We start from the raw sequence: 27698 nt of genomic DNA on the forward strand, positions 1-27698 counted from the left end.
AAAATTTGAAAAGTAGAAAAATTTTTTCTAATATTCTATTAAAGTTCTTAGGGAAAAGAGAAAAGAGAGGAATGGAGAGACAGATTCTAGAAGAGGATAGATTTTCTTGGAGGACCCTCAGAAAATAAGGCAAGACTTGGGAACTGTAAACTTGAAGTGCTATTGCAGTACAAAGAGAAATCATTAACCTGACACTATTCTAAATGGAATTCACTTATTCTTTATGTATAAAGGCAGTCATACACAATACTATAAAAGTACCCTTGCTTATCTGTTATATGTTGTGATTTTGCAAATCCATTGAAAATTTTAAATTAAAATTTAAATTGAAATTAAATTTAAATTAAAATTTAAATTGAAAATATTTAAATCTAGGTTAATGGGACATTGGCACTTGAGATTTACATGTTCTAATGAGGACATAAATACCCATGTAGAATACTCAATATTATAAATATCATAAATTATAAATAAATATTATAATAAGATGAAAAATCAAAAACTAGCTTGAAAGATTGAAATCCTTTAATTAAGGGACATCTGTGACCCTCATCTACCTATTAACCACAGAAAGAATAGTATTCCTAACACAACTCTCTTTGTTTTGGACTCTCAGCTCTCAAAACCTCACCCCTGGCATCCAGATATCATTGATGTTCAGATTATTACTATTGGGTCCTTGGCCATAACTGCCATCCCTGGGGAGTTTACGTAAGTTCATGCTTATTGTGTGGTATGTTTCTGTTGGCATTACTGCTTGGGTTTGTTTTTAATTAATTCTTAAGTAATGTTAAATTAATACAAACAGAACAGATTCAGTGTAGTTCATTGTAGAGTTCTAAGAATATGATACTTCCTCCCTCCCTCTCCCTCTCCCCTCTCCCCTCTCCCCTCTCCCCTCTCCCCTCTCCCCTCTTGCCTCTTCCTTTCTTTGGGAAGATAATTAAGTACTGACCCTTTTGAATCCTATTGTGCTATGTTCAGCACCAGTGACAAGTATTTCTACTGTCTTCTGGTGGGGCTTCAGAGGACTAATTCTTTCTATGCCTATTACTGATGGGGAACTTGAAGCAAACATGAAAGTTTAAAAATGTATCCTTCCATATTAAAATAATATAGGTACTTGAAACAGTCAGTTTAGGTATTAAAAGCATAGAGAATGTCTAAAATCTGCATCTTATGAAATATTTCCATCTCAGTAAGGGGCAGTTTGATATATTTCTGGTGACTTGGGCTGTGTACCTTGGAGTTTTCCCAGAACGGTCCCCCCAACCCACCCCGCTTCTTTTCCCTCTTTTTGATTCTTCAGCAAGTTGTAAATATTCTACCCATAACTTTCTATCACTAGTGATCTGGCCTAAGCCTCCACTCTCTTGTCACCCAGATCATTGCAGTATCTTGCTATGTTGGAGGTCTACGTGATTCCTCTTTTACTCATGTATGGTTTTTTCTTCAACGTCAGCCAGATTAATGTTTTTAAAACATAAGTGAAGTCATGCTACTTGTTGCTCAAAACCCTTGGAGTAAATCCACATTTACCTGATCTGGTGTGCAGCAAACTCTTCCACCTGAGCTCTTCACGAGCCCACGTTTCAGCCACCTTGACCTCACTGCACTTCTCAGACTCACCAAGGTTGGTCTTGTATCAGGGCCTTTGAGCTTAGGGATTTTTCTGCCTGGAGTACTTTCCATCCAGCTATTGCCATGGCCAAGTTTTTCATTACTTTCAGTTTTTTTGCTCAAATCTCAGTGGTGCCCTGAGCCCTGTTCACAATATAGAAAGTAGCTTTCGTCTGCCACCATGACCATATCACCACCACTACTACCACCATTACCTTTGCCACTACCACAACACCACTATCCTCATCCCAGTGATTGGCACCACCCACTTTCCTTCATCCTTACTCTGCTTTATTATTCTCCATAGAACTTACCATCATCTGACTTTTAATTTGCCTGTTGGCCATTTCAGCTCCTTAGAATGTAGCCCCATACTGTGTAACGCTTAACACCCAGAAGTGGACTGGGATGGAGTAGGAGCTCAATGTCTTATTGAAGACTTGGATGAATTAATGAAATGATAAGTTCTTTGAAGACAGACTAGTATGTTCTCCATGTGCTTGAACTGTCACTAATACAGAAGTGCCTGATGTGCTTTTGTTGAATCAACAGATGGAAAATGATGGTAATCTTTTGTCAGTGACTGTATTGGTTCTGTTTCCCTCCTTTGGTCTGGTTAACTGTTTCCAGCTTAGGATTTGACTTTGAGGATAGCATAGTCAGGGAGAAAAAAGCTCTGCATTAGCTTTGCATCATCATTGGATTCCTACATATTTTACTACTATGTAATGATCCTGAGTAATTTTTTGGCTTTCACTAAAATTCTTTCTGCATATTCTGCACACATTCTAAATAAGAAACCATAATTTTATTTTCTTAACCCAGAACCATGTCTGGACGAAGACTTCGAGAGGCAGTTCAAGCAGTAAGTCTATAATTCACAAGATTTGGAAATATAAGTTAACTTTAATGTAAACCTAAGGATAATATGCTTTCAGCTTTAAGATCAAATAAAGATAATTTTTAAGTAGTTTTGTACAAATTAAGTGAAATATCTATACTTTAATTTTTGGGAAGAAAGGATTCCCTACCCCTTTGATTTGATATTTCTATTGAAAAATATTTATTTATTTATTTGAATGGCAGAGTTAAAGACACACACACAGAGTTATCTTTCATCTGATGGTACATTCCTCAAATGGCCACAACAGCCAGATCTTGGCAGGCTGAAGTCAGGAGCTGGGAACAACATTCAGGTCTGCCACATGGATGGCAGGGGCCAAGATTCTTGGGCCATGATTTGCTTCTTTCCCACATGCATGAGCAGGAATCTGGATTGGAAGTGGAGCAGCCTGGGCTCAAACCAGCGCTCTGATATGTGATGTTGGTGTTGTAGTCAGAAGCTTAACCTAATGCACCACAGGGCTGGCCCTGATCTGGTACCTTTTAATCTTTCCTAACATGATGAAAGTTTCACTTTTCTTGAAGACAGTGGCTAGAAGTGGGCAGGAAACATTGATGATATGAGAGCCAGACTTAAAAATACAAGAAATCATTATCAAGTTAAAAATATTTTATTAGAATGTATGTATGAATAATCTAAAATTTGGTAATAATATTGTGAATAAAATAGTAAGTAGTCCCATAAGTACCTTAAAATCTTAAAGCCCTGTGAATAGTCCCAATAAAATGCTTGACATTTTGGGAATGCTATATTTTGTTTCTAATAATGATTTTTTTTGTGCTCAAAGAGTATTGTAAATACTTCTAAACTGACATTTCAATTCGTGTTTTGTTTCTTGGACATTGAAATAACCATTCTGGTTAGATATTGTACATCTGTTTTATCTTTTTAGGAAATTGGTTTAAAAAAATCTCTATTTTGATGATAAGGTCCTACATCTGCAAATATGATCATTAAGATGTTCAAAGAGGCTGGTGCCGCAGCTCACTTGGCTAATCCTCCACCTGCGGTGCCGGCACCCCAGGTTCTAGTCCCGGTTGGGGCGCTGGATTCTGTCCTGGTTGCTCCTCTTGCAGTCCAACTCTCTGCTGTGTGTGGCCCGGGAAGGCAGTGGAGGATGGCCCAAGTGCTTGGGCCCTGCCCTGGCATGGGAGACCAGGAGGAAGCACTTGGCTCCTGGCTTCAGATCCGCACAGCACGCTGGCTATGGTGGCCATTTGGGGGGGGTGAACCAATGGAAAAGGAAAACTTTTCTCTCTGTCTCTCTCTCTCTCACTGTCTAACTCTGCCTGTCAAAAAAAAAAAAAAAAAGATGTTCAAAGAGCCACTGAATTACCAGAAAATAATGCAGAGTTATGGTTATACCTTTCCTCAAGGATTTTTGGATGCCTCTGCTTTTAGGCATTTTTAGCCATTGGGGAGAATTTGGTTGAGCATCGTCTTAAATTAGCCATTCCCATCAATGACTGTGAATTTAGTATTCTAGGATGAAAATATACTTTCAGATACGGTGCGATTTTACTTAGTTCTACTTTTCCCTCCTAGGAATTTGCATCTTATGGCATGAAGAATATGACTATTGTTATTTCAGGTCTATGCAATGTTTATACACATTACATTACCACTTATGAAGAATACCAGGTAAAGTACAAACTTCTCATCATGTAAATGAATTATACCTTCATCAAAACAATTATGTCAGATTTCATGACTTCCCCAATCATGTTTCTGAGAGATGATTTTGTTTTAGGTAGGAAAGTTAGAGAATGAGAAGTCACAGTTTGGTTTTTGGAGTTCCATGTTCCTCCTTTCCAAGTTCAGGCTAGAATCCTAGTCCCATTGACTTCCATGTTTCCTGAAATCAGCTATTTTGCCAGGGGCACTGGTAGCAAGCCTGGATTGTGACATACAGCATCCTAAATCTATCCATAAAGCATCTGCTGTCTTGCTCTTCAGTAAAACCTTGGAACAACACTCTCGGTGACAGCCGCGGTTTATTGAATATACTAGTTCAGTACGCTGACGATATGATCTTCAGCAATCCTTACAGCTCGTCTTGCAGTAAGATGTTACTATAACCACATTTTAGATTTGAAAACAGACTCCCTGAGTGTAGGTGAGACTTGTGGCTGGTCAGGCTTCTTTGTTTAGAAATAGTCCGTTGAGCAACAAAAGCACTTTTTTTTAAACAGTAGTAGTTAAAAGCATGGGGACAGTAACGACTTCTGAAATACCTGCTGATCTAGCAGCAGCACATAGGCATATAGTGGGCCCCTTGACAAGTGCTCACTGACACCAAAAGAGGACTGTGCCTGCTGCTCTCTGAAGGCCACTGCTTTCTAGGAAATCCTGTCAAATATGGCTTCTTAATTGGAGTGAATTTGGATAGGAACGATGACAAAATTTTCTTCATAATTCTCTGTTTTTACCATTTCCTTCAATTATGAATGTAGACTGCCAACAATATTAGTGGTGACTTTGTCACTAGTAGGAACCACAAATATTTTTGTGTCACATACAGTTTTTGTGTATCTGGAAATTGTGGGGAGCAACTCGGATTAGACTGTTACTGGAATTAAGACTTATTCTATGCATCTGCTCTCCCACAATATGGTGCTGAGAAGGGAGTAACAACTTCTACGCAGCTGCCTCTCGCCAACTTGAGTGATGACCTGCAGGAGCTGATCCTGCTCCTGATTGGAGGAGAGCAGCGTACTCGGCATGTGGGCAGCAGAGTTGGGATTGGTGGAAGAGGACTATAAAGGAGGAGAGAGACAACATGCACCAGGAACATCTAAGGGGAACACCTGAGGAACATCTGAGCAGCCCCCGAGAGAGCCGGCCGGCGGTGTGCTGCTCCCCCGCGGAAGTGGGGAAAGTGGCAGGGGGAACGGCCCTTCCACAGAGGTGGAAGGGTCGGTAGCCAACCCGGGAAGAACCAGCAGCAAACCCGGGGAGGGCCGAGCAGACAAAAGAACAGCGCAGGGTCCTGTGTCGTTCCTCCACGAAGACGGGGAGCAACAGGAAATATCTTTTATTATTATTTTAAAATCGAAGCAGTTATTAGATCTACTTCTAAATCTTGTTATTCATTAGCATAGTAAAGAAGCACATACCTTAAAATATCACAAGCTTGGCTTATTGTAGTTTAATACATATGTTTCAATCCAGTCGATTCTCTATATCAATCTTAGGTGTTTTATGCATTTAAAACAACTATTCTGAGAGGTGTCCATAAATCTCAGCAGACTGCCTTCCCCAAATTTAAGAACCCTTATTAGCTGCCTCCTGGCTGAGGGACGAGCTCCTACCAGAAAAACTACTAATTAATTAATAGCTTAATTCACACATTAACTGCACAGATGTGTGTTATGAGACATTGCATTGGATACTTTCTGGGGCAGAACACTGAAAATAATCTGCACTGCTGTCCAGACCACTAGAAGTGCGTGGTCTAACAGAGAGAAAAGCAGATGACTATAGTTCCATGAAAGGCATGCACAGGTGCTATGACCACAGAGCAAGACTGGCAGACCATGCTGGGCATTTAAGGATGGGGACTGGCAGACCTCAGGGAAAGTCAACATCAATCTGAGTCCTTGAGAACAAGCGAGGGTTAGTCAGGCAAATACAAATGAGAAGGATGTTCTCTATAGAGGGAACTACACATGCAAAGGTCAACATTGGCGCTTCGTATCCATAATTCGCTGAGTATCATGGAGTAAGTCTGATGAGGGTTATGGCTATGAGACAGGGGCTAGCGTGTGAGACAGGGGTAAGCTGAGGAATTGTCTTGTATGTAATGCTATATTGCTTTGACTCGGTAGGCGAGGTTTTGGGGTATTGCAGTAGGAGAGAACATGCTGTGATCATACCTGAGAGCTGGAAAAGTCACTAGAATGGCCGTGTGGGCAGTGAATTGCCGGGAGAGAGAACAGAATAAGATGCTGTAGTTCAGGTCTGAGTGGAGATGAGGGTTTAGGCAAAACTAAAAGTAGTAGACTCAGAGGAAAATGGATCAACTCAGGAGATTTTTTTTTAAATTTATTTGAAAGTTAAGGTAATGGGGGAGTGGGGAGAAGAGTGGGAGGGAGCTCTTCCATCTTTTGATTGACTCCCCAAATGGTTGCAATGGCTGGAGCTGAGCCAGGCCAAAGTCTGGAACCCAGAAATCCAACCAAGTCTCCCACATGAATGGCAAGGGCCCAAGCACTTGGGCCATCTTCTGCACCTTCCCCAGGCTCATCAGCAGAGAGCTAGATTGGAAGTGGAGCAGCTGGGGCACTCATATGGGATGCTGGTGTTGCAGGTAGCAGCTTAAACCACTGTACCACAACACTGGCCCCTCAAGAGATTTTTTAGGAGCCCAGATGACTTGATTTGGAAATTTACAAGATATAGGAAGAAAGAGAAAGACAAGTCTAATATGATTTCTAATGCAATTTCCTTGTGTGAGAGATAGGCATTGTCCGTGATGCAGAATGTTACAGGGGAAGCTGATATGTCTGGAGCCATGAATTTCCTTTTAGAATTGATGACTTTGAGGTTTATGTGAAAGAACTGTGGTCTTGGTCCCCAGGTTAAAGGAGAAGCATTTGACTCTCTTCATAGCTCTCTGAAGGGTTCCATGTCCTCCAGAGGGGACCACCAACTTCAAGCTAACCCGGGAGTTGGCATTAACTCTCTCTCTCCTTGATGCTTCCCTCGGGGAAACATTTACTATGTAAGTGCTTATAATGGGTGAAAGCCCAGAAACTCACATCATCTTCCAGAGAAAATGGAGTGAAAGTCCAAGTGGCTTAAGCAAAGAGAAGCCACTGCCTTTAACAAGTAGTTGATGGGAGCAGCTTACTTCAGTGGACAAATGGAAATGCCTATACCTTCTTTTGTCAACAATAATCTTGAAGATATGCTGGTTTAGAGTAATGTGAAATTTTCAGGCATTAGCTTCCTGAAATGTTACACCACTGTAAGTGGGTTGAAATCTGGAGAACTATAGACACCTCTCCTTGCTTATCCTGCAGGCTCAGCGATACGAGGCAGCATCTACAATTTATGGACCACATACTCTGTCTGCTTACATCCAGCTGTTCAGAGGCCTTGCTAAGGCCATTGCTACAGTAAGATAATATTGTATGTTTGCGTATGTGTATATGTATGTGTATGTGTGAGTATTTGCTTCAGAGTGAGGAAATACAGAGAGAAGCAGAAGAGAACCTTAGCTTTGAGTGTTCAGTATGTCGGACAATCTTTGTAGTTAAAAAATTAGAACTATACAGCATCTTTAAGAAAAGAAAAATCTTACTAATACTAAAATTCAGATTTATTAACATCCTTTTGTGTGGCAGCCTTTTTTCATATATATTATCTCATTATGCCTTATAGCCATTATGTAAAGTAAGACGATATCATTACCTCCAGTTTTCCAATGAGCACATGGACTTGAAGGTGATAAGTGATCAGGCTCAGTGCAATTTTAACTTGGAGGTGAACCACTGTCGTTGAATTCTCACCAGATTCTGTCCAGTCACACCAAGAGTTGAGTAGATTAATCCTAAGATGCTCATTTCACACATTATAGTATCTCTGAAATTGGGATCCATCTTCCAATCAGAAATATTATTATAATTAGTAGTATGCTTTTACTTTTTTGATGATCCAAAAAATAAGTTGCTATAATCTAAAGAGGCTTAGATTTGGTGAAATACTATAGCACCCTGGAATGCACACATTATATCTTCCTAAAATGTATACACCTGAGTTAACTTGATTTAAAGGAACACAGTGGCAGAAATCTTCAATTGGGATGTAATTATTTATGAAGCTGAAGTTGTGGTTTCAGAAGATTAGTCAACAAACATGATAAAAAGCTTACAGTAATAAACAGGCCTTTATATAATAACATATCCACCTAAATAAAAATGGTGACATAAATATGGCATAGCTAAAGCAATTAAGCTCATTTAAAGCAAGCGTGGATATATTAGATTGGAACAAATGAATTTGCTGTTTCTGCAGTCAAGTCAGTTGAATATTGGGAAGTTCATTGGTTCCCATGATTACCTGCTGATTGTGTGCTTGAAATTTCAGGACAATGTGCTTACTCTGTTGGTATTTTAATGATTTGACTATTATTTTGTCATAATGTTCATCTCAGTTTCAGGTCTGTTACTTTCTCTTTGAAGTAGAACTATTTTTATTTTTATCACAAAAGCTCAACTTACTTGTAGGATATCTATGTTGTACAAAAAAGTGTAAACCTTTACCCCATCCTTGAACATAACTATGCTATTTAACTTTCATGGACAAAGAGCTGTCATTCTTACTGTAGAAATTGATTCTTCAAATTTTATAGTGAAATGAAGTGAAGAAAATTGTGATTCATTTTGCATAAATTTGTTCCATGGTCAACCTCATGGTCATGCATCTTAGGACTAGCTGTGTCATCTTGGAAGCAACCCACGAAGTATCTCCAAGGCTATTTTCTCATTTGCAAACTGAAAATGACAATACACATCCATCTCATATGGGAGTTATAAAGATTAAATATATAATGTGAGGATTAAAGAACTATAAATATATCATGGGTTATTCAATAATCAAGATTTGCATTTTGATGACAAAGTCAAAGAGGTAAATTTTATAGAAAACAGATTAAATCCATCAAGATGTAGACTAATTGTAGATCTTAAATAAAAGTATATTCATTATATTTCTTAATTAGCATAGAAGGATTCAGGAAAAATCTTAGTATTGACTCTAGGTGAAAGAAATTCAATCCTTTTTAAAAATTAGAAGGCTAATTACAGTGTTGTTGTGTAAAGATTTATCATGTGTTAGGCTCCTTTCCTAAGTCACAGAATTTAAAAAGAGCTGCCCCAAATCCACACCTGAGTAGTACAGATTCGAAGCTTATACTCTGATTGCTGGACTGTTCTGTCTAGGGGAATAGTGACAAAAGTTTAAATTATGCACTTACAGGCTCACATCTTAGCAAGATTCACCTCATTTTGTTCAAAGTTGTTAGCTCTTGGAGTGTGAGCCTGTGTGTGTGTGTGTATGTGTGTGCATACTTCCTTTGGCGAAAGGATTTCTTAGGGGTTAGAGGGCTGGGTAAAGGGTCTTTGCATTGATATTGTGCACTACTTTAGCAAATGCTTTCTCTTCTAGGACACAGTAGCCAACCTGAGCCAAGGCCCCGAGCCTCCGTTTTTCACACAGCTTATAAGCCCGTTAATTCCTAATATTGCAGATAGAGCACCATTAGGCAGAAATTTTGGGGATGTCCTACAGCCAGCGAAACCTGAATACAGAGTGGTAAGACTCAGAGGGGTCTTATAATATTTCAGAGGCCTGTTTTGGGGGGTGAGGGCAGGGGTGTTATTTAATGCTGCCTGATTCTAATTATACCACAGATGTGCATTCACAATGCTCATTTGGACATCTGTATTTATCTCTACAGTGGTGATTGGAAAAAATATTTTTATGGGGGTAATTATGCAAAATTGGATTTCTAAAATTCAAATAATGCCCTTTTCATTATTTTATCTATTTATTTATTTTATATAAAGTAAACAATTGCATATATTCCATATAAACAGATTCAGGAGCATGGTGATACTTCTCACCCTCCCTTCTGTCCATGCTCCTGCCCTCCTTCCTCCTTCCTTTATTATTCATTCTTTTAATTTTTAAAATGAATTATTTTGTAATCAGATTCCATTTCTCAAATGTACAGTCATGGAACCATTAACTGAAGCTAAGAGAAATTGTCTTTTAAATCAAAAATAGGAAAAGCACATAAAAATGAAGCAGCATCTGTATTATTATATTATGTTGTATCTTGCAACTTTGCTAAATCATTCATTAGTTCCAATAGGGTTTTTTTGATGATTTATTTTGTAATGATAGCTCTAGATCTGTAACCAGATCTGCTGAGAGTAAATTCCTTGGCCAAAAAGTCTTGTGCCCAGTGTTGCAAGGATATTTTCTCTAATATTCTCAGACTTCATTTGACTAAATAAAAAAGAATATTCACAGGAATCCAGAATCCTAGAACAGATAATAGATCATGCCTCAAATAGAAGTATGGCAAAAATGCTTTTATTAGAAGTCATTAAGTAAGTTTTTGTTTTCAGGGAGAAGTTGTTGAAGTTGTATTTGTAGGTGCTAACCCAAAGAATTCAGCAGAAAACCAGGTAAGAATTAAGAATCAATGATTATCTTTTTGGAAATTTGAATTCTTTTTAGTTTCTCTTTCGCTCTAGAGAACATCTATGTAAAGGTTAACAACGTAATGGTAAAAAGTGCCAACTTATTTTCTATATTATTTTTCAGATGTGAGGAAATATTCAGTGGACATAACCAATATGGAATTGAGTCTAGAAGAAAGCACATAGGACACATTTAGCTTGCTCTTTTTAGAATCACCTATAAGTATAGCACAATGCATATAGGAAAGAACTTCAAAAAGCTTATGGAAAATGAACTTAAAAGATGATTTTGGTGCTGAAAAATTTGAAGTTCATGCATAATTTCTCAAAATACGTATTCTCAGAAACCTTTTGAAGACCTGTCATAGGATTGCATCATCTTTTGAGATGATGTTAACTTCAACATAGTCCCATTTTTGTATACAAATAGAGAACTCTACTAAATTTGGTAAAAAAGTCAAGAGACAAAACAGATGAATTGTGTCTTTGGCTTTTTCCTGTCCAGTCCTGTGCTTCTCTCGCACTTTGCCACCTCTGGTATTTTTTTTTTTTTTTCAACAGGCAGAGTGGACAGTGAGAGAGAGAGACAGAGAGAAAGGTCTTCCTTTGCCGTTGGTTCATCCTCCAATGGCCACTACGGCCGGCGCGCTGCAGCCAGCGCACCGCGCTGATCTGAAGCCAGGAGCCAGGTGCTTCTCCTGGTCTCCCATGGGGCGCAAGGCCCAAGCACTTGGGCCATCCTCCACTGCACTCCCCAGGCCATAGCAGAGAGCTGGCCTGGAAGAGGGGCAACTGGGACAGAATCCGGCGCCCGGACTTGGACTAGAACCCGGTGTGCCGGTGCCGCAAGGCGGAGGATTAGCCTAGCGAGCCGTGATGCCGGTGCTACCTCTGGTCTTAACCTCTACAGCTGTAGAATGACTGGATATCTGAATGATTGTCCTATGGTCTGGGAGTCCTAGTCCATCTGTTTTACTTTATCTTGCAATAACTATTTCCTCACTCTTTCCTACTGGCAATAATATGGCATTTATATATTAATCTTGAAAAATTACCTGAGAAATATGTGTTCAATGTAAAACCAAACAAGATAGAAGTACTTAGAGTAGATTGTGAAAGTACCCTTCTCCCCACGTCCACTTTTCAGAGCTAGTCATTGTTAATGTTTGTGACAAAGCATTTCAGGCTTTTTTTGTTTCTTCTTGTGTATATTGTAAATTATATGCATACATAATATGTCTAGTAATAAAAAGAAGCAATTTTAGTCTTCTGTAGTTGACTTTAACTGTTCTTATAACTACACAAACAATAACTGGACACATTGTATTTGTAAGAATTCAAACAATAAGGAAATTTGTAGAAGAAAAAGAGAGTGGCCATATGAAACTGATTTTATATTATTTTACAATAGCTGAGGACACATTCACTCAGAATGGGCCTTCTCATTTCTGTTCATTAAAATATCATTCTTGCCATGGTAACAATTGCAGCAATATGACATTGTCAAGCATAACACTGGGGAGAAATGTTCTATTGCTTGGAGAATCAGTATGCACCTATTTGAAATAATTTTTCTGGGAAGTCAAGCTGTAACTGAATATCGACAGGCTTGTAATACTATTTTCTGAATATATAAAAGTACTGCTTCAAAACTACAGCTTTAGCTGCCACCTACTATCCTTAGGATGGAGAAACATCACTATCATTATTGCCGTGGGCTGGTAAGAAAACAAAATGCTTAAAGCAATATAATGAGAACAGAATTAATTTCTAAGAATCCTCTGGAACTTGGTGTAAAATAGTTTCCAACATACTGTATTACCAACAATCACCACATCATCTTCATCGTCCTTGTCATTGTTATCATCATCATCACTATCTAATAGTCACCATTTGCAGGTACGAGCCCAAGTGCTTTATGTAGGAGGGAGCTTCAAAAAGTTCATGGAAACTGTGCATTATTGTTCTATTCCATTTTCCACAAACTTTTTGCAGCTCCCTTGTACAGTATGTCATCAATCTATTTTAATCCTCACCTGTACTTAGTGAGTTGCATTTTAGGATACTTTACAGATGTATAAACTGTACTCTAGAGAGATTAATTAATTTGTATTATGTAATTATGCATCTGGGAGAAATTGTGGTTAAGTTGGTGGGAAAAGGACAGTCTCATTTTGATGCTGATACTCAGTGGTCTAGACTTGTTCTCCCATCTGTATATAACCTAATCAGTAGAGCCCACTATATCTCCTACTCCATCCATTGCCTTCCCAATGTCATGCCTATCTAAGTGGACAGAAATAGGTTTCTTTACAAGTCACCCTGGCTATGAAAACTTCTCAATTGAATATAATCTATTGGTTGAAAAATTAGAGAAGAATCTTAAACAATTACATGGCCCAGTTGTAAATAAATAATCCATCCCAAAAGTAGTTATTTCGAGGACCAGTAAATGACAGGTAAAAAGGACTGTGATGGGTACAGGTGAATTAGGCACAAGTCCTGTCTTTATGGATCACAATCCGGGAGATTTTGAGGTAAATTGGAGATTTATAGCTTCTTAAATGTATTGTCCCATCATTCAAATTTGTGTTTTATTTGGAATGGAAACAAATTGCTCTATTATGGCAGTCTTCCAATGGGGAAATAGACTCTGCTTGAGGTGTGGTTTCTAGGAATTTATGACAAAATGCATCCCAGGACAAGGAAGACTTGTTCTTTTGAATTCTTTCACTTGGGGAGGTGGAATAACTAATAATTCACTTACCCAGAGATAGAAAGATAAAGAAACGTTAGCATTTTGCATCCTATATCTTCAAGTTACTAGAGAAAATCTCGGAGTATAAATCAATAAGCGTGTCATGAAAAAGTTTGCCTTTTTTTTTTTTTTTTTTTGACAGGCAGAGTGGACAGTAAGAGAGAGTGACAGAGAGAGAGGTTTTCCTTTGCCATTGGTTCACCCTCCAATCAGCGCACCGTGCTGATCCGAAGCCAGGAGCCAGGTGCTTCTCCTGGTCTCCCATGGGGTGCAGGGCCCAAGCACTTGGGCCATCCTCCACTGCACTCCCGGGCCACAGCAGAGAGCTGGCCTGGAAGAGGAGCAACCGGGACAGAATCCGGTGCCCTGACCGGGACTAGAACCCGGTGTGCCGGTGCCACAGGCGGAGGATTAGCCTATTGAACCATGGCGCCGGCCGAAAAGGTTTGCCTTATATCTTTTTTAAGTTTCAAGTTTTATTCCCAATTTTTTAATCTGCTCTAGTTTCAAAAATTGGTTATCAGTTCCCTGATTATACTTCTTTCATATTTCTAAAAATGTTATGGTGTTTAATAGGCTGGCAAATTGGCATTCTGAAGACATTGCACAGACTGTTTAGTGTCAATTGTTTAGTGTATCATCACAAAGAGAAGCATATATAGAGGGCATCCTTTTTTGTGAGTGTGCACTTCCTGATCAGTTATATCAATTACATTTCAGACCCACTCAACCTTCCTCACTGTGGAAAAATATGAGGACGCTTCAGCAACGTGGCACATAGTGTATAATGATGCTTCATGGGAGACTCGGTGAGAGTATCTATTGAATATTTGTTGAACATCATTTGTTAATAGTGCAGGGAACACAAATGAGTGGACTGATTTAATTCCTGGTATTAATGATAACAAATTTTCAAGGAGGCCATTTGACTGTATTTAGTTGATTTATTAAACTCCATTTTGGTTATATTTTTCTCCAAAAACAAAAACAAAAACAAAACAATGTACTGTCATACTTTTTTCAGAATAGGGCCTATTGAGCTTATAGCTTCCATTCTTATAGACATCTTGTTAGTTTTGCTTTTCCATGGTTACGATATTATCCCCAATTCTCCTAGCCTTCTTGCAAATTGATTGAAAGGAATGTTTGGTGAAGAAGTTGAGGTAGCTCTGCAGAGCCTGGCATTGCTACTGGGAAAATAGTGAACCTATTCCCAACATGTGGTACCTATTTTGTATAGCCAGTGATTCATCACTTGGGACACTGAAACACAAGAGGCTTGATGTTTAACTATCAGTGACTCAGGCAAGGAGGTCATGGGTTCATGGAACTTCCTGAGAGATTGATCTCTATGTCTTTTGTTATCAAAATTGTCAGCAAAGTAATATTTTGAAGAGTTGACATTGTGTCCAATAAGAAAATATGTCTGTTCACAAATCTGTACATTTCATACCACAAGAGAGTGGGGTGGACGTAGGTGAAGTTTTTGGCACCTGATGTCTAATTCAGATTGCCTTAAACCGAGTGATTTTTTTCTATGTTGGTTTGGCTCATGTGGTTAACTGGAAATAGGCATGAGACCATTTGTGAACACTTGATAGCTATACAGGTATAGCTTTGTCTTTAGGATTCTAGAGGATAGGTGATTTAAGAAAATAGTACTATTTTGGTTAAAAAATGTTATACAGATAATAAAAAAGGTGATATAGTTTCAAAGGCTAAAATTAGAGTAATAGTCAATGCTGAGGATAGGTATACATTTTGTTTATCAGCACCAAAAGCAACTACTATTTATTGAGAGCACTGAGCTATCACTGAGAAATGTCATATAGTGAGCAAATACTCTGCTCCCTCAGGATTTGCTTTTTGCCTAACTGAGGATATTAGCTGATAGCTTGTAGAGTCTCACTATATTCAGAAGAGAATCTGAGCTCCTGCTGTGGTCTACAGGAGTTAGTACAATTCTGCTCCTTTCATTTATCTCATCTCAGCCACTCTTCCCTGGTTCAGGATGCCCTGTTCCTGCTGACCCGCTGTCTGTTCCTTGGTCACATCATGTCTATTCCTACTCCAGACACTTACTCTCTGTTCCTCTTCCTAAAATATTCTTCCTCCAGATCTCTATGGACTCCATTTAAATGATACCTCCTTACTGAGATTTCCATCTTATTTATTCCTTTGCGTAAAGATTTATTGGTTTATTTGTTAGTTTTGTTTATTGCCATACTCACCGCACTAATACATGAACACAAGCTTTATGATGCGTTAAGCCATCTCTAGATCATCTCTCTCTCTTGGTCGCTATTATGTTCTTAGTGCTTTCAGAATAGGGTGGTGCATGTGCTCATCAAATACACATTTTAATGCATTAATCTAGATGTGAAAATAAGTGTCAGGCTTATGCAGAGTATGACAAGGGCTGTTCAAAGCAGGAGATATCTGTATTCTGAATATCGAGTGAGACTTTGTGGGTGGATAGAGTTAGGTTGTTAGAAAGATAAGACAAAGATGCTTCTACAAGTACCTATTCTTTAAAGTTCCTCTTATAGAAAAAATATTTATGTCTTCATTTGTTGCTGTATCCTCAATGTCTAGAAGTGTGCCTTGCTCATTGTATGGATTCCCTTAATTGTCATTGAATGAATAATCACATTTTTCTACTGACACATTCTTAAGAGTAAAATTGGGTTGTGCTTGTTGTTTGTTTTCTATCAACAGTTTTTATTGGCACAAGGGATTACTGGGTCAGAGCAATGCAACGATAGAATGGCATATTCCAGACACTGCCCAGCCTGGGATCTACAGAATAAGATATTTTGGACACAATCGGAAGCAGGAACTTCTGAAGCCAGCTGTCATACTTTCCTTTGAAGGCACTTCTTCTGCTTTTGAAGTTGTAACTACTTAGAGGAAAGTTGGCATGTCATTTAAAGGATAGCTTTTCTCTGTGTATGTTATATGACTGATTTCACATGAGTGTGAACCACCATGTTGACTTCTATAATTGTCCCTGTGTAGGGACAGATAATTTACTGCTAATAGGACTGGGGATGGGAGACAGAGGGAGAGAGGGAGAAGAAAAGAAGAAAAGGGAGACTGATAGGAGGAGGGACAGGGACTGAGAGAGAAAAATCCCATTGATGCACTTTTTTCTTGCCCAACAGCCTTGTACCCTGTGGTCTACAACTTAAAAGCGTGGTTTATCTTGAGGTCTTGTGATTGAAGAACAGTTGCCTTGAATATGAAACTTCCAAAATGTTAGAGTATTCAAAGCTGTGTGAACAATATTTAACCTGTTTATTTATAGAATCCTTGGATGTTCACCCTGAAAACCTTTATAGACATTGTATAGTTTGATCCTTTATTTTACAAATAGGAAAAATGAGGTTTGTGGACTTAAAATTACAATGATGTTCTAGGACCTTTTCTTCCAATTCCATTTGAAAATTATTATATAAACCTTAACCATAAATGTATGCACCCAATTAGAGAAACAGGAAATTAGCATGGCAGCTTTTCTATATTCAGATGAGCATGGCTCTTCAAAGCAGTCACCCTGGAGCTGACTTGCTTGGTCTAGAGTTGTTAATTCTCAAGTCATTTCTGAAATTGTCTTCAGAGCCCAATTATGAAAACAGTCACACTTGTAATGTTTTGATCATGCCTTCTGTTTCCTTAAGTGTCCTTATCTCACTGGATTATGTCTCTTATTCCCAGGACTTATTCTAAGTGATTTTTTTTTACTCTTTTCATAAATCAAGTTCACCTAAAACCATAAAGCTTTTGCATTAGTTCTGATAGTAAAATGATAATGTTGCTGGCTTGGGAAAGCAGTCCATAATGGGGAGGTTCTAAACTAATTTATCTGTTCTTTTTTCATTTGCTCACTCATTCACTTGTGGATCATTCAATTATAGTATATTTATTTAGACTTACATCCCCTGTATTATACTAGTTCCTAGGTCTTGCTAAGCAATGAGATTGTATTGTGTCAAAAGTGACTATTTTAATGGAAAATATTCAATTTTTTATAATAATTCCAGAGAGACATTTAAAAATTAGTAATCTTCAAGTTGTATATCATTTGTGTTGGATACTCTAATTTGAAGGCAAATTCTGTACAGTTTTTAAAATTATTTGTCAGCAGTGAACATTATACCTAGCCTAATGTACCAAAGAATGAGATATGACAATCTGACCTTGATTGCCTATAAGTGATAACTGCACTTAAAATGACCTGTTAGCTAGAAATTTCCAGCCTGCACATTCAAATTCCAGACTCCAAGTCACGTTTTTTATGTGTGTAAAAGCTTTAGCATTTTAAGGAAAAAATAACCTTTACTTAAAAAATAAACTTTAAGGTTTGAAATGATAGTGATAGCAATAATGATAATACTAACATCAATTGATGTTTGGCTTAACTGTATCTTGAATTAGAACGATTCCAGAACATGAAAGAATTTGTCAAGTCAGTACTCTAGAGGCTCTTTCTATGCAAGTTAGCTGCTGGAGAATTAGCTAACCAAGCTCTCTAAGAGTTGTGAGCATTTCACCTAATGGCACCACCAGCTTCAGTGTAAATCAATCAGAGGCCTAAAAGAGCAGGTGATTCTGACAGTAGTCAATCTAGATTCAAAAGAACACATGGGATGGTCTTAAACATTATTTCTTGTCATGTAGAAGAATTTATGAATTATTTTCCACTATCTTCATTCCTCTCATTGAGGCTTTTCTATCTGCCCAAGATTCCCTCTTGCTGACATCTATATCAAGGCAACAGTGATACCAACCACTGATACTTTTGTAACCTACTGTGTACTACTGATTCTTCTGCACCCTACTGATCATATTGCATCCTGCTGGTCCTTTTGTATCCTACTGTGACCTACAGAACCTTCTGCACCCTACTGTGCCCTACCAGTCTTTTTTACCCTACTGATATTTTTGTATCCCACTACATCTATTGATTCTTGTGTACCAACCCTCTGTCGACTGGTACTCTCAGCCACCGATAACCAATAGTACCTATTTTTGCACTGGCTCTCACCTCTTCCAGACCATACAGTTCTGTGTGTTTTTTTTTTTTTATTTTTTTTGCATAAAAATAAAACCAAATCCATGCAGTGTAGATACCATAGTTATTCACTTGAGCATAAAAGAATACTGCAAAGCAACTGACTTCATATATTAATATAAAAATTCAGACCTTGTTTGCATCTGTGGTTGCTGCTGGAGAGAGGCTCATTGGAGCAAAACTATGGGAAGGAAACTACTGAAACTGGTGGAGAGGGTAGATAGTAGTGGGTTCCGTTGGTGGGAAAACTATGAATAATTTCAAGCAGATGTTGTTTCTCTTATCAACATTTTATTTTTTGTACCCTGCTTATTTTGATGTTTAGGTTACTGTGACTTCTTCAAAGAGTAGTGAATTTTTCCACTTTTAGGTCTATATTTTTCAATGACTATTCTGTAAAATTGTCAATGTTCAATAGAATATTTAGTAATAAATTAAGAATTACACTTGAGAGTATTTTCTAATGAATGGTGAAATATGCAAGTGAACAATCTGCTTCAAAAAATAGGAACAAAAGATGATGATTTATATGTAAGTCAGTATGGAAAATGACAAAAATGACTCTAAGAATAGCCACTCCAACATAATGGAATCACTGCTTCATCAGTTTTTTCCCAGTTTCTGAAGATCTACCACAGGAAAATATGCTCATATGTTGGCATTGTTTTACTGTAAGGACAACTGCTAGTGTTCTAGGCAGGCATCTTATTATGGCTACTTAAGACAAAGTGACCAAAATGAGTTTACTTGTGAATAATCTTTTCCAGTCTTCCTTCTTTTTTATTCTCCTCTAATATAAACAAGCTTATTGTCTTTTTCTCATATTAGCACATCGATTTTTTTTTTGCTCAAATGTTTTCATCACTAGATGAAAGAATTTTAGTTCTTCCTGATGATGCTTTTGGCTCTTGGGTATCCAATCAAACTTGCTGTTTCATACTGGCTTTTGGAATTTCAGGCTGATATGATGCCAGAGAGGGAAATGTACATATTTGCCACACCTTTGTTAGAATAGAAAATCCCCGATCAGCAGTGATCTAAACATAGATATTTACAGTCTCATATTGCAAGAAATCTTGAGGTGATAAATTCAGGTTTGATTGAAATTCATGTTTGATACAGCCAATCAGTGATGTCATTGATGTTTTTCTTTTAAGATTTATTTGAAAGTTTGAATGATGAGACAGAGAGAGTGAAGGAGGAAAGGAAGAAGGGAGGAAGGGACGGGAGAGGGAGAGAGTGTGTGTACATGCAGGTGTTCTGGACAAGAAGACAGCACAAGTAGACAATAGATTATCAAGCAGTTTTTCAAGGCTATAGTTAGAATATAAATGAAGATATTGAACTTTGTCTTCATAAATCATAATTTGGTTTTATACTTTGTGTTAGCATTCCCCCCCTTGAGACTGCTTATTACACAAGTGTTCTTGAATGTATTTATCCTTTACTCAAATAATATAATCCACTTTTAGAACCAAGGAAATTGATTTTGGTCCCAAGTTTCCAGTGATATTGACTGTCTTGGTGGCCTGTAATTGAGTCTCTTTGAATTGATTGTATAAGGGACTTCTGCTTCTTTCTATCTAGCTAGATAAATATGTGATATCTTTTTGCTATTTAAGACCCACTGAAATGACAAGTAATGCCAGTGAAGGCACCTTTACATGAGATCCTGCATCCCAGCCTGACTCTCTTCAAAAAATTAATGGAAAATGCATATATTGAAAAAAAACTATGCATGGATTTCAAATTGTTTTGACCCAAAATAAACTAATATTTTACTTCCATTTTCTGTGTACCTTGAAATCCTTCATACTTGTAAATACTAAAAATCAAGCCATCGACATGTACTTTAATTGCCTGCATAATGTTACTGCTGCGGTATTTTAGGATACAGAACAAACTAGAACCTGGGAATGGTGGCAGTGGTATTGGCTCAACACTAGCTAGAGAAGAATAGTGATCTATTACTTCGTTCACTGGGACTGGGTATCTGATGACATGGACTTTCCCATATTCTCTGTTTTGATGAATATTGACTATATCAGATTTACTTTTTGCTCCAAACCAGAAAAAGCTAGATGGACACCAGAACTTAATATCCCAGCAATACAAGTTTAGAACAAGCTTGTTCAACAGGAGATACTGCATCCCCTAAATGGCAATGGAGTGAGATGGTATTTTAGAGGAAGATATCCTTAAGTGATATTCCCATCACTAGCATGTGTGATTTTATGAGGTTGAAGCTACCATGATGAGGAATGCAAACTCTTTGGATGTCTTTCCAGAACTGTGGATGGTGCTGCGTCGACTCATTGCCTCTTTTTGTCAGTTCCTCTTGGCCTAAGTGGTTCAGATGCAGTAAGTCTCATAAAGCCTGAGGAATAGCTTATACCCATATGACATACATGGGAAGTTGTATAAAGTAGAAGGAAAAATATGAGTTTTGGAGTCTGGTTCATACGAGATTGAATTTGGCTGTGACCTTGAGAAGACTATGTAGTAGTATTAGTTTCTGAAATGGTTATAGTAATAATGACCTAAATTCTGTGAGATTAAATTCATGGTTAAGAGAGGATAATCTGGAAAATAACTGGTTCAAATCCTAGCATCACCATTTGACCACTATCAGGTTCTGAGTAAATTTGTTAGTTTCGTAAAGCTTCAGTTTCTTCATCTCAACTAATTTCTTTTTCTTCCCTCCCTCCCTCCCTTCCTCCCTCCCTCCCTTCCTCCCTTCTGTCCTTCCTTCTTTTTATTTTTATTTCAGAAATGAGGGAGCAACTTTATTTTAGATTTTGATTTTCTTTTTATATATTATATTCATACACATACATACTATTTTTTTGAAAATGGGTATTAATATTATAAAATGAGGGATTCATTACAATGATCATACTATGAAGAAAGGAGGGTAGGTATATTGACAGATGTGGCATAATTCAGAGAAGAAATATTTATTACTATATACCTAATGATATGACACCCATACAATTTTTATACTTTATATTTTAACTTCTTTTTTAATGTTTAAAGAGAGAACAGTAATAGCACTCATGTTTTGAGGTTATGAAATTAAAATGAGGTAAAACTGTTGGCACAATTCCTGTTAAATGGTATGCACTTGATTTACTCAGCTCTTAATTTCCTTAACTGTCACTGAGCATTCTGTAATATGATGCATGTAAGTATCTGAAAAATCATAGGAAATAAAAAAATTTTTCCATTGAGAGCTGAATCATAAGTGGCTCCAATGGCACTATGCTCTCCTTGATTTGTTTTTTCAAAGTGGTACCTTGAAATCTCGGATATTAGTGAAGGAAGAATTAGGATGGGGACAGAACTGAGGCTGAGCGGGCAGGACTGAGAAATAACGGAGTTCAGAACCAGAATAATGACTTCAGGAGTGAATGAGAATGGTTTGGGTGTGTGAGTTAAAATGAACATAACTTATTGGATGTGAAATGTTGTTTGGGCAACAGTAACAGTATGAATGAGAGTAGGGGCAAAAGGAAGCAGATTTCAGGAAGCTATTGTCAATCTAGTTTCAGGTATCTGAGACTCTGAGAGTTAGCAGAGTGCAACAGACAGTGTGAAATGTGGAATGGGGACATTGCAGAGAAGGTGCGGCACAAAATCAGAGATACCAGAAGCATCAACTTCAAACTAATGGTTGAAGTCAAGGAAATTGATGACTTTGTAAAGGAGAGCTCATAGGAAGGAAAGATTGGGTTAAGAGGCCTTTGGAAAACAACTACTTTTAGGAAGGAGGAGGAGGAGGAGAACCAGAAAACACTGAAGAAACAGTAAGGAGAATTAGGAGAGTTGAGAGAAAATTTCAAGAAGGTGAAATATATATCAAGTGTTAGGGAGAAACTTCAGAAATAAGGACTGCACAAGCCTTTACAGTGTGAAGGTGAGTAAGTTTACAAGAATGGAGAGTGTGTAAGGAGATGACCCACCATGGCTACTTTTCCATTCTTCCAGAGTGACGGCTTTATTTCTTAATTTTTTCTAAAGTCTGTGTTGCTTTAATGTTCTTTCATTTTCCCTTTTTTCCTTCCTTTTTTCCTTGCCTTTTTCCTCCTCTCCTCTCCTCTCCTCTCCTCTCCTCTCCTCTCCTCTCCTCTCCTCTCCTCTCCTCTCCTCTCCTCTCCTCTCCTCTCCTCTCCTCTCCTCTCCTCTCCTCTCCTTTTCCTCCCTTCCCTCCCCTTCCCTCCCCTTCCCTCCCCCTCCCTCCCCTCCCCTCCCTTCCCTTCCCCTCCCCTCCCCTTTGTCTTTCTTTCAGAAAGAGATCTTCCATCCACTGGTTCACTCTCCAAATGCCTTCAACAGCTGGGCTGGGCCAAACAAAGCCAGGAGCCTGGAAGTCAATCTGGGTTTCCCACATGGTTGGCAGGGGCTGAAGCACCTGAGCCATCATGTGATGCCTCCCACAGTGCACATTAGCAGGAAGCTGGAATTGGAAGCAGAGTTGGGACTCCAACACAGGCACTCCAATATTGGATGTGGGTGTTCCAAGTGGCATCTTAACAATCACGCCAAATGATGACCACCATGGTGATGATTTTGATTGGCTGTGAGAATAGGACTGTACTTCCTATGGGGGTATAGCCTAGGACTGCACCTGACAACTGAGGATAGCCATCTGGTTAAGTTTTTTTCAAAGGGGTGAGAGAAATGCTTTGTTCTCCTTCCCACTTGTGCTTTCAAAAAGAAGGGCTGTGCAACCTCCCTTATCCCAGTTCCCTTCCTAATAGCTGTGGGATGAGCAAGATGGCCAGAGCTAGAGCAGCCATCTGAGCCCGGAGAGGAAGCTTCATGTTAAAAGTGGCAACAATATACCAAATGTCTGGGTCCTTGATAGCTTAAATTAATCAGATCATCCACTGGCTGCTGATGTCTCAGAAGATTAACTGAGGGATAATGAAGCTCGCTCCTTCCTTCCTTCCTTCCTTCCTTCCAGATTTTATTTATTTATTTGAGAGGTAGAGTTATAGACAGTGAGAGGGAGAGACAGAGAGAAAGGTCTTCCTTCTGTTGGTTCACTCCCCAGATGGCCACAATGGCTGGAGCTACGCCGATCTGAAGCCAGGAGCCAGGTGCTTCTTCCTGGTCTCCCATGTGGGTGCAGGGGCCCAAGCACTTGGGCCATCTTCTACTGCTTTCCCAGGCCATAGCAGAGAGCTCGATTGGAAGAGGGGAAGCTGGGACTAGAACTGGTGCCCATATGGGATGCTGGCACCACAGGTGGAGAATTAACCTACTGCACCATGGCGCTGGCCCTCCATCTCATTTCTTACAATAACATTTCACCATCTGAGGAGCTGGAACCTTTTCTAAATAATACACTGATTACATCCCCATGAAAACTATCATGTTTACTTTCTTCTATTGTGGCTGGGAGGAATATCAATATATTTGTATAAAATCAGAAAGCAGATCTTTGCTAACTGACCTGTGTGAAATTGTATGCTGACTTCTTTTTGCTTTTTGGATTTTTTTTTTTGTACTCTCTGGCCGTTAAGGATTGAATTGTATCCCCCTAAAAAGATATGTTGAAGTCGTAACCTCAGAGGAAGATTTTATTTGGGAATAAAGTCACTGCAGATTTAACTGGTTAAGATGACATACACTGTAGTAAGGTGAGTCTTTGACTGGTGTCTCTATAAAAAGTTTGCTTGGGGAGAGACACACACAGGGAGAACAAAATGTGGACATGAAGATTGAGATTGGAGTGGTGTCTCCACAGCAATGCTCAAGATCACCAGCAAACTATCAAAAGCTGGGAACAGATTCTTGAAGCACTCAGAAGGGACCAACTCTCCAAATACTTTGATTTTGGACTTCCAGCTTCCAGAAAAAGAGATAATACATTTCTGTTATTTAGGCCTCCCAATCTGTAGTGCTTTGCTCTTAGAAAGCTAATATACTAGTCAATAGATTAATTCCCCACCCTTCAGCACTTACCAAAGGAGATTCCTGGGTGCTTTTTTTTTTTTTTTTTAAAGATTTATTTATTCATTTGCAAGTCAGAGTTACATAGAGAGAGGAGAGGGCGGGGGGTCTTCCATCTGATGGGTCACTCCCCAATTGGCTGCAATGGTTGGAGCTGCGCCAATCTGAAGCCAGGAGCCAGCTTCCTCCGGGTCGCCCACATGAGTGCAGGGGCCCAAGGACTTGGGCCATCTTCCACTGATTTCCCAGACCACAGCAGAGAGCTGGATCGGAAGTGGAGCAGCTGGGTCTCAAACTGGCGCCCATATGGGATGCTGGCACTTCAGGCCAGAGCATTAACCTGCTGTGCCACAGTGCCAGCTTCGCTGGGTGCTTTCTACTCTAGAGGACCTAGTGATTTTGTCTGTTCTTTACTTTTCAGGATAATTTGGGCATTTTAGGCTACTGATCTCATCTGTCATTGGTTACCTATGAGTAACATCTATCAGTGTCAGGACAGTCTGAAACAAATTACCATATCATAAAAGCCAAATAAATTAGCTGGGATACATCTCTGTATTTCATACAGGGTAAGCATTCTACAATTTTGGAAATTGATCTTCCATGGGTTGTAGGTAAGACAATGAATAACTCTCTTGTATACACGTAAGATGACAGAATGAGGACCAATGTAATTATGCGTGTTCACTCTCAGTGGCATTTGAACTGAATTGATCTTTTCCTCTACCATTTATTATGCATGTGGCATAAGCTCAGGTGAAAATAGTGGAAATGCCACTGTGTTGTTCATCTTTGTGTTTATGTGGAGTCAAAGCCACAATCATGACCGACTTTAAAAATTTGGTAGGCCACGGTTAAGGTGGTGATGGCTGTGCTAATACTCTAGAAAGGTAGACTTTTTATAAATGTTCAAAGTAGTTAACAGTGAGGTTTTCTTTCTTGTGGGTAATTTACTTCACATTTAAATGAGTGACTAGTTCCTATTTCAGGAAATGCTTTTATGAACAGAAAATTCTCTATAAACCCTATTGTAGAGAAAATCATTACAGGACGCTATTTTCTGAACACTTCAGTGTCCATCTTTTTTTTTTTTTTTTAAGATTTATTTCTTTTTTTTTTTTGCAAGGCAGAGGTAAAAGAGAGAGGGAGATACATACACACACACACACACACACACAGAGGTATTCCATTTGCTGGTTCACTCCCTAAATGGTCACAATGGCTGGAACTGGGCCAGGCCAAAACCAGAAGCCAGAAACTCCATCTGGGTCTCCCACAGGGATGGCAGGGACCCGAGTACTTGAGCCATTCTCTATTTTCCTAGGTATATTAGCAGTGAACTGAGTCAGAAACAGAGCAGCCAGGACTTGAATTGGCAGGCATTTCAGGTGATGGGTTAACCTGCTATGCCACACATCAACCTCTCAATGTCCGTCTTTTCACGTAAAGTTTACTGGGGTCCTGTGGGAAGTGTTGTGTTTCCTCTTGGTTGGAGAATGTAAAGTCCAATCAGAGGAGTCTGATGATCTTCACCTAGAGATATTATTTCTTCTGGGCCTCTGCCATGGTATGAGCATTGGGAGAATTACACCGTGATTCTGAGCTGAGATGGAATATTTTGAGAACTAAGAAAACCTTTTATTTGGGAAAAATTTACACATGTGTTATAAGCTTGGCTGCAAATAATGGAAATGCCATCATGTAGTTAGTCTTCGTGTTTACATTGAGACAAAGCCAGAAAGGGATCATGAGTAGGGAGAGGAGTGTGCTGATTGCCTACCTACCTCATCATCCACCTTCATCTATTGCTTCACTGTTCTCAGGCATCAGGAGGTCATACTGGAATATTTTCCCTGTAAATAAATAAGTCTTTAATAGAGAAATACTTGCTTTTCCTTTTTACACAAGGCCATTCTCATATTTAACAAAGTTAACAATAATCCTTCAATTTCACCTCTTACTCAGTTTGTGTTCAAATTTTCTTAGTTGCCTAAAAAGTGTCTTTTTATATTGGGTTTATCTAATCAGAGGATGAACAAATTCTATACATAGCACTTGGTTTATTTGTCTTTTATGCCATTCTAAAAATACAGCATTTTTCATGTGATAATACCACAATTTTAAGTATAGAGACTTATAATATATTTTACTATCTGCTAGGGTTTTTTTTTTATTGTTCTTCTTTTTCTGTTTACTCTTGGATATTCAAACTTCTCTCATCTTCCGTATGAACTTTAAAATCCACTCATTTAGGTTTCTGAAAAGACTGAAGGAAAATTATTGACACATAATATTTTTTAACATCAACCAAGTAGAATCAACATCTTTAAGATGTTAAGTCCTTTTATCCACAATATAAAAGAAAATTTTATTAAGTATCTTTTCACATGTTTCTATTTTTCCTCATACGAGTTTTTCACATTTGTTGCTAAATTTATATCTAGCTTTTGCTGTTATTTTTGTTCTCTTTCAATATATATTCTAACAATTTATTATCTCTGTGTGTGATAACTATTGATTTCTTCTATGATAATCTTATATCCTATTACCTTACCAAATTTTCTTATAGTTTGTACTGGTTTTCCATAGACTATTTTGACTTTTCTAAACATACCACCTACAAGTAGAGATAGGACTTGCTCTCTGTTTCTGATTCTTGTTCTTCTACTTGATTTGTCTAATCATATTAGTTAAGATCTCCAGTATAGTACTAAAGAGTAATGGAGACAGAGAGAATTCTGGTCTTGTTCTTGTGCTTCCCTCTGTTGGCTTTTGGCTGAGGCACATATCTTTATCATATTAAGGGACTATCTATCAGTTCTTATATTACTGAGCTTTCCTAAAATGACTGGGTATTGCTTTGTGTCAAATGTCTTCTTGACATGCATGGAGTGACTGCATAATTTTCTTCTTTATCTTTAATGGTGTGATAATCAGTATTAATGTATCATCTATTATTGGTCTACCTTAGCATTCCTGGAATAACATCCATTTTGTAATAGTGTATTCTTTAATCTATTATTGAATTATCTCCTTCAATGTATAAGAGTTCTACAATAATACCTGTAAGTGATATTTGCCTGCATTGTGTTTTGAGTATGTTTATAATAGATTTAGGTGTCAATATTATACATATTTTATATATTTTGAAGGTTTTTTTTTTATATTCTG

General features: G+C 38.3%; 1 protein-coding gene across 2 annotated transcripts in view; it reads left to right on the forward strand.

Annotated features, from left to right (window-relative positions):
• Nucleotides 1-20356, forward strand: part of ASAH2 (N-acylsphingosine amidohydrolase 2) — a 74857-nt gene extending 54501 nt beyond the window's left edge. For both annotated transcript variants that reach the window (XM_089314856.1, XM_089314855.1), the window contains exons 15-22: nucleotides 617-711; nucleotides 2446-2485; nucleotides 4070-4165; nucleotides 7549-7644; nucleotides 9695-9841; nucleotides 10663-10722; nucleotides 14216-14304; nucleotides 16214-20356. In XM_089314856.1, coding sequence (XP_089170982.1) covers nucleotides 617-711; nucleotides 2446-2485; nucleotides 4070-4165; nucleotides 7549-7644; nucleotides 9695-9841; nucleotides 10663-10722; nucleotides 14216-14304; nucleotides 16214-16403 — 813 coding nt within the window. In that variant the 3' untranslated portion in view covers nucleotides 16404-20356. The remainder of the gene's footprint in view (nucleotides 1-616; nucleotides 712-2445; nucleotides 2486-4069; nucleotides 4166-7548; nucleotides 7645-9694; nucleotides 9842-10662; nucleotides 10723-14215; nucleotides 14305-16213) is intronic.
• Nucleotides 20357-27698: the final 7342 nt, after the last annotated feature.

The sequence above is a fragment of the Oryctolagus cuniculus genome, chromosome 15 (genome assembly GCF_051225735.1).
Source record: "Oryctolagus cuniculus isolate XC-2025 breed Fujian yellow rabbit chromosome 15, ASM5122573v1, whole genome shotgun sequence".
Taxonomy (NCBI): domain Eukaryota; kingdom Metazoa; phylum Chordata; class Mammalia; order Lagomorpha; family Leporidae; genus Oryctolagus; species Oryctolagus cuniculus.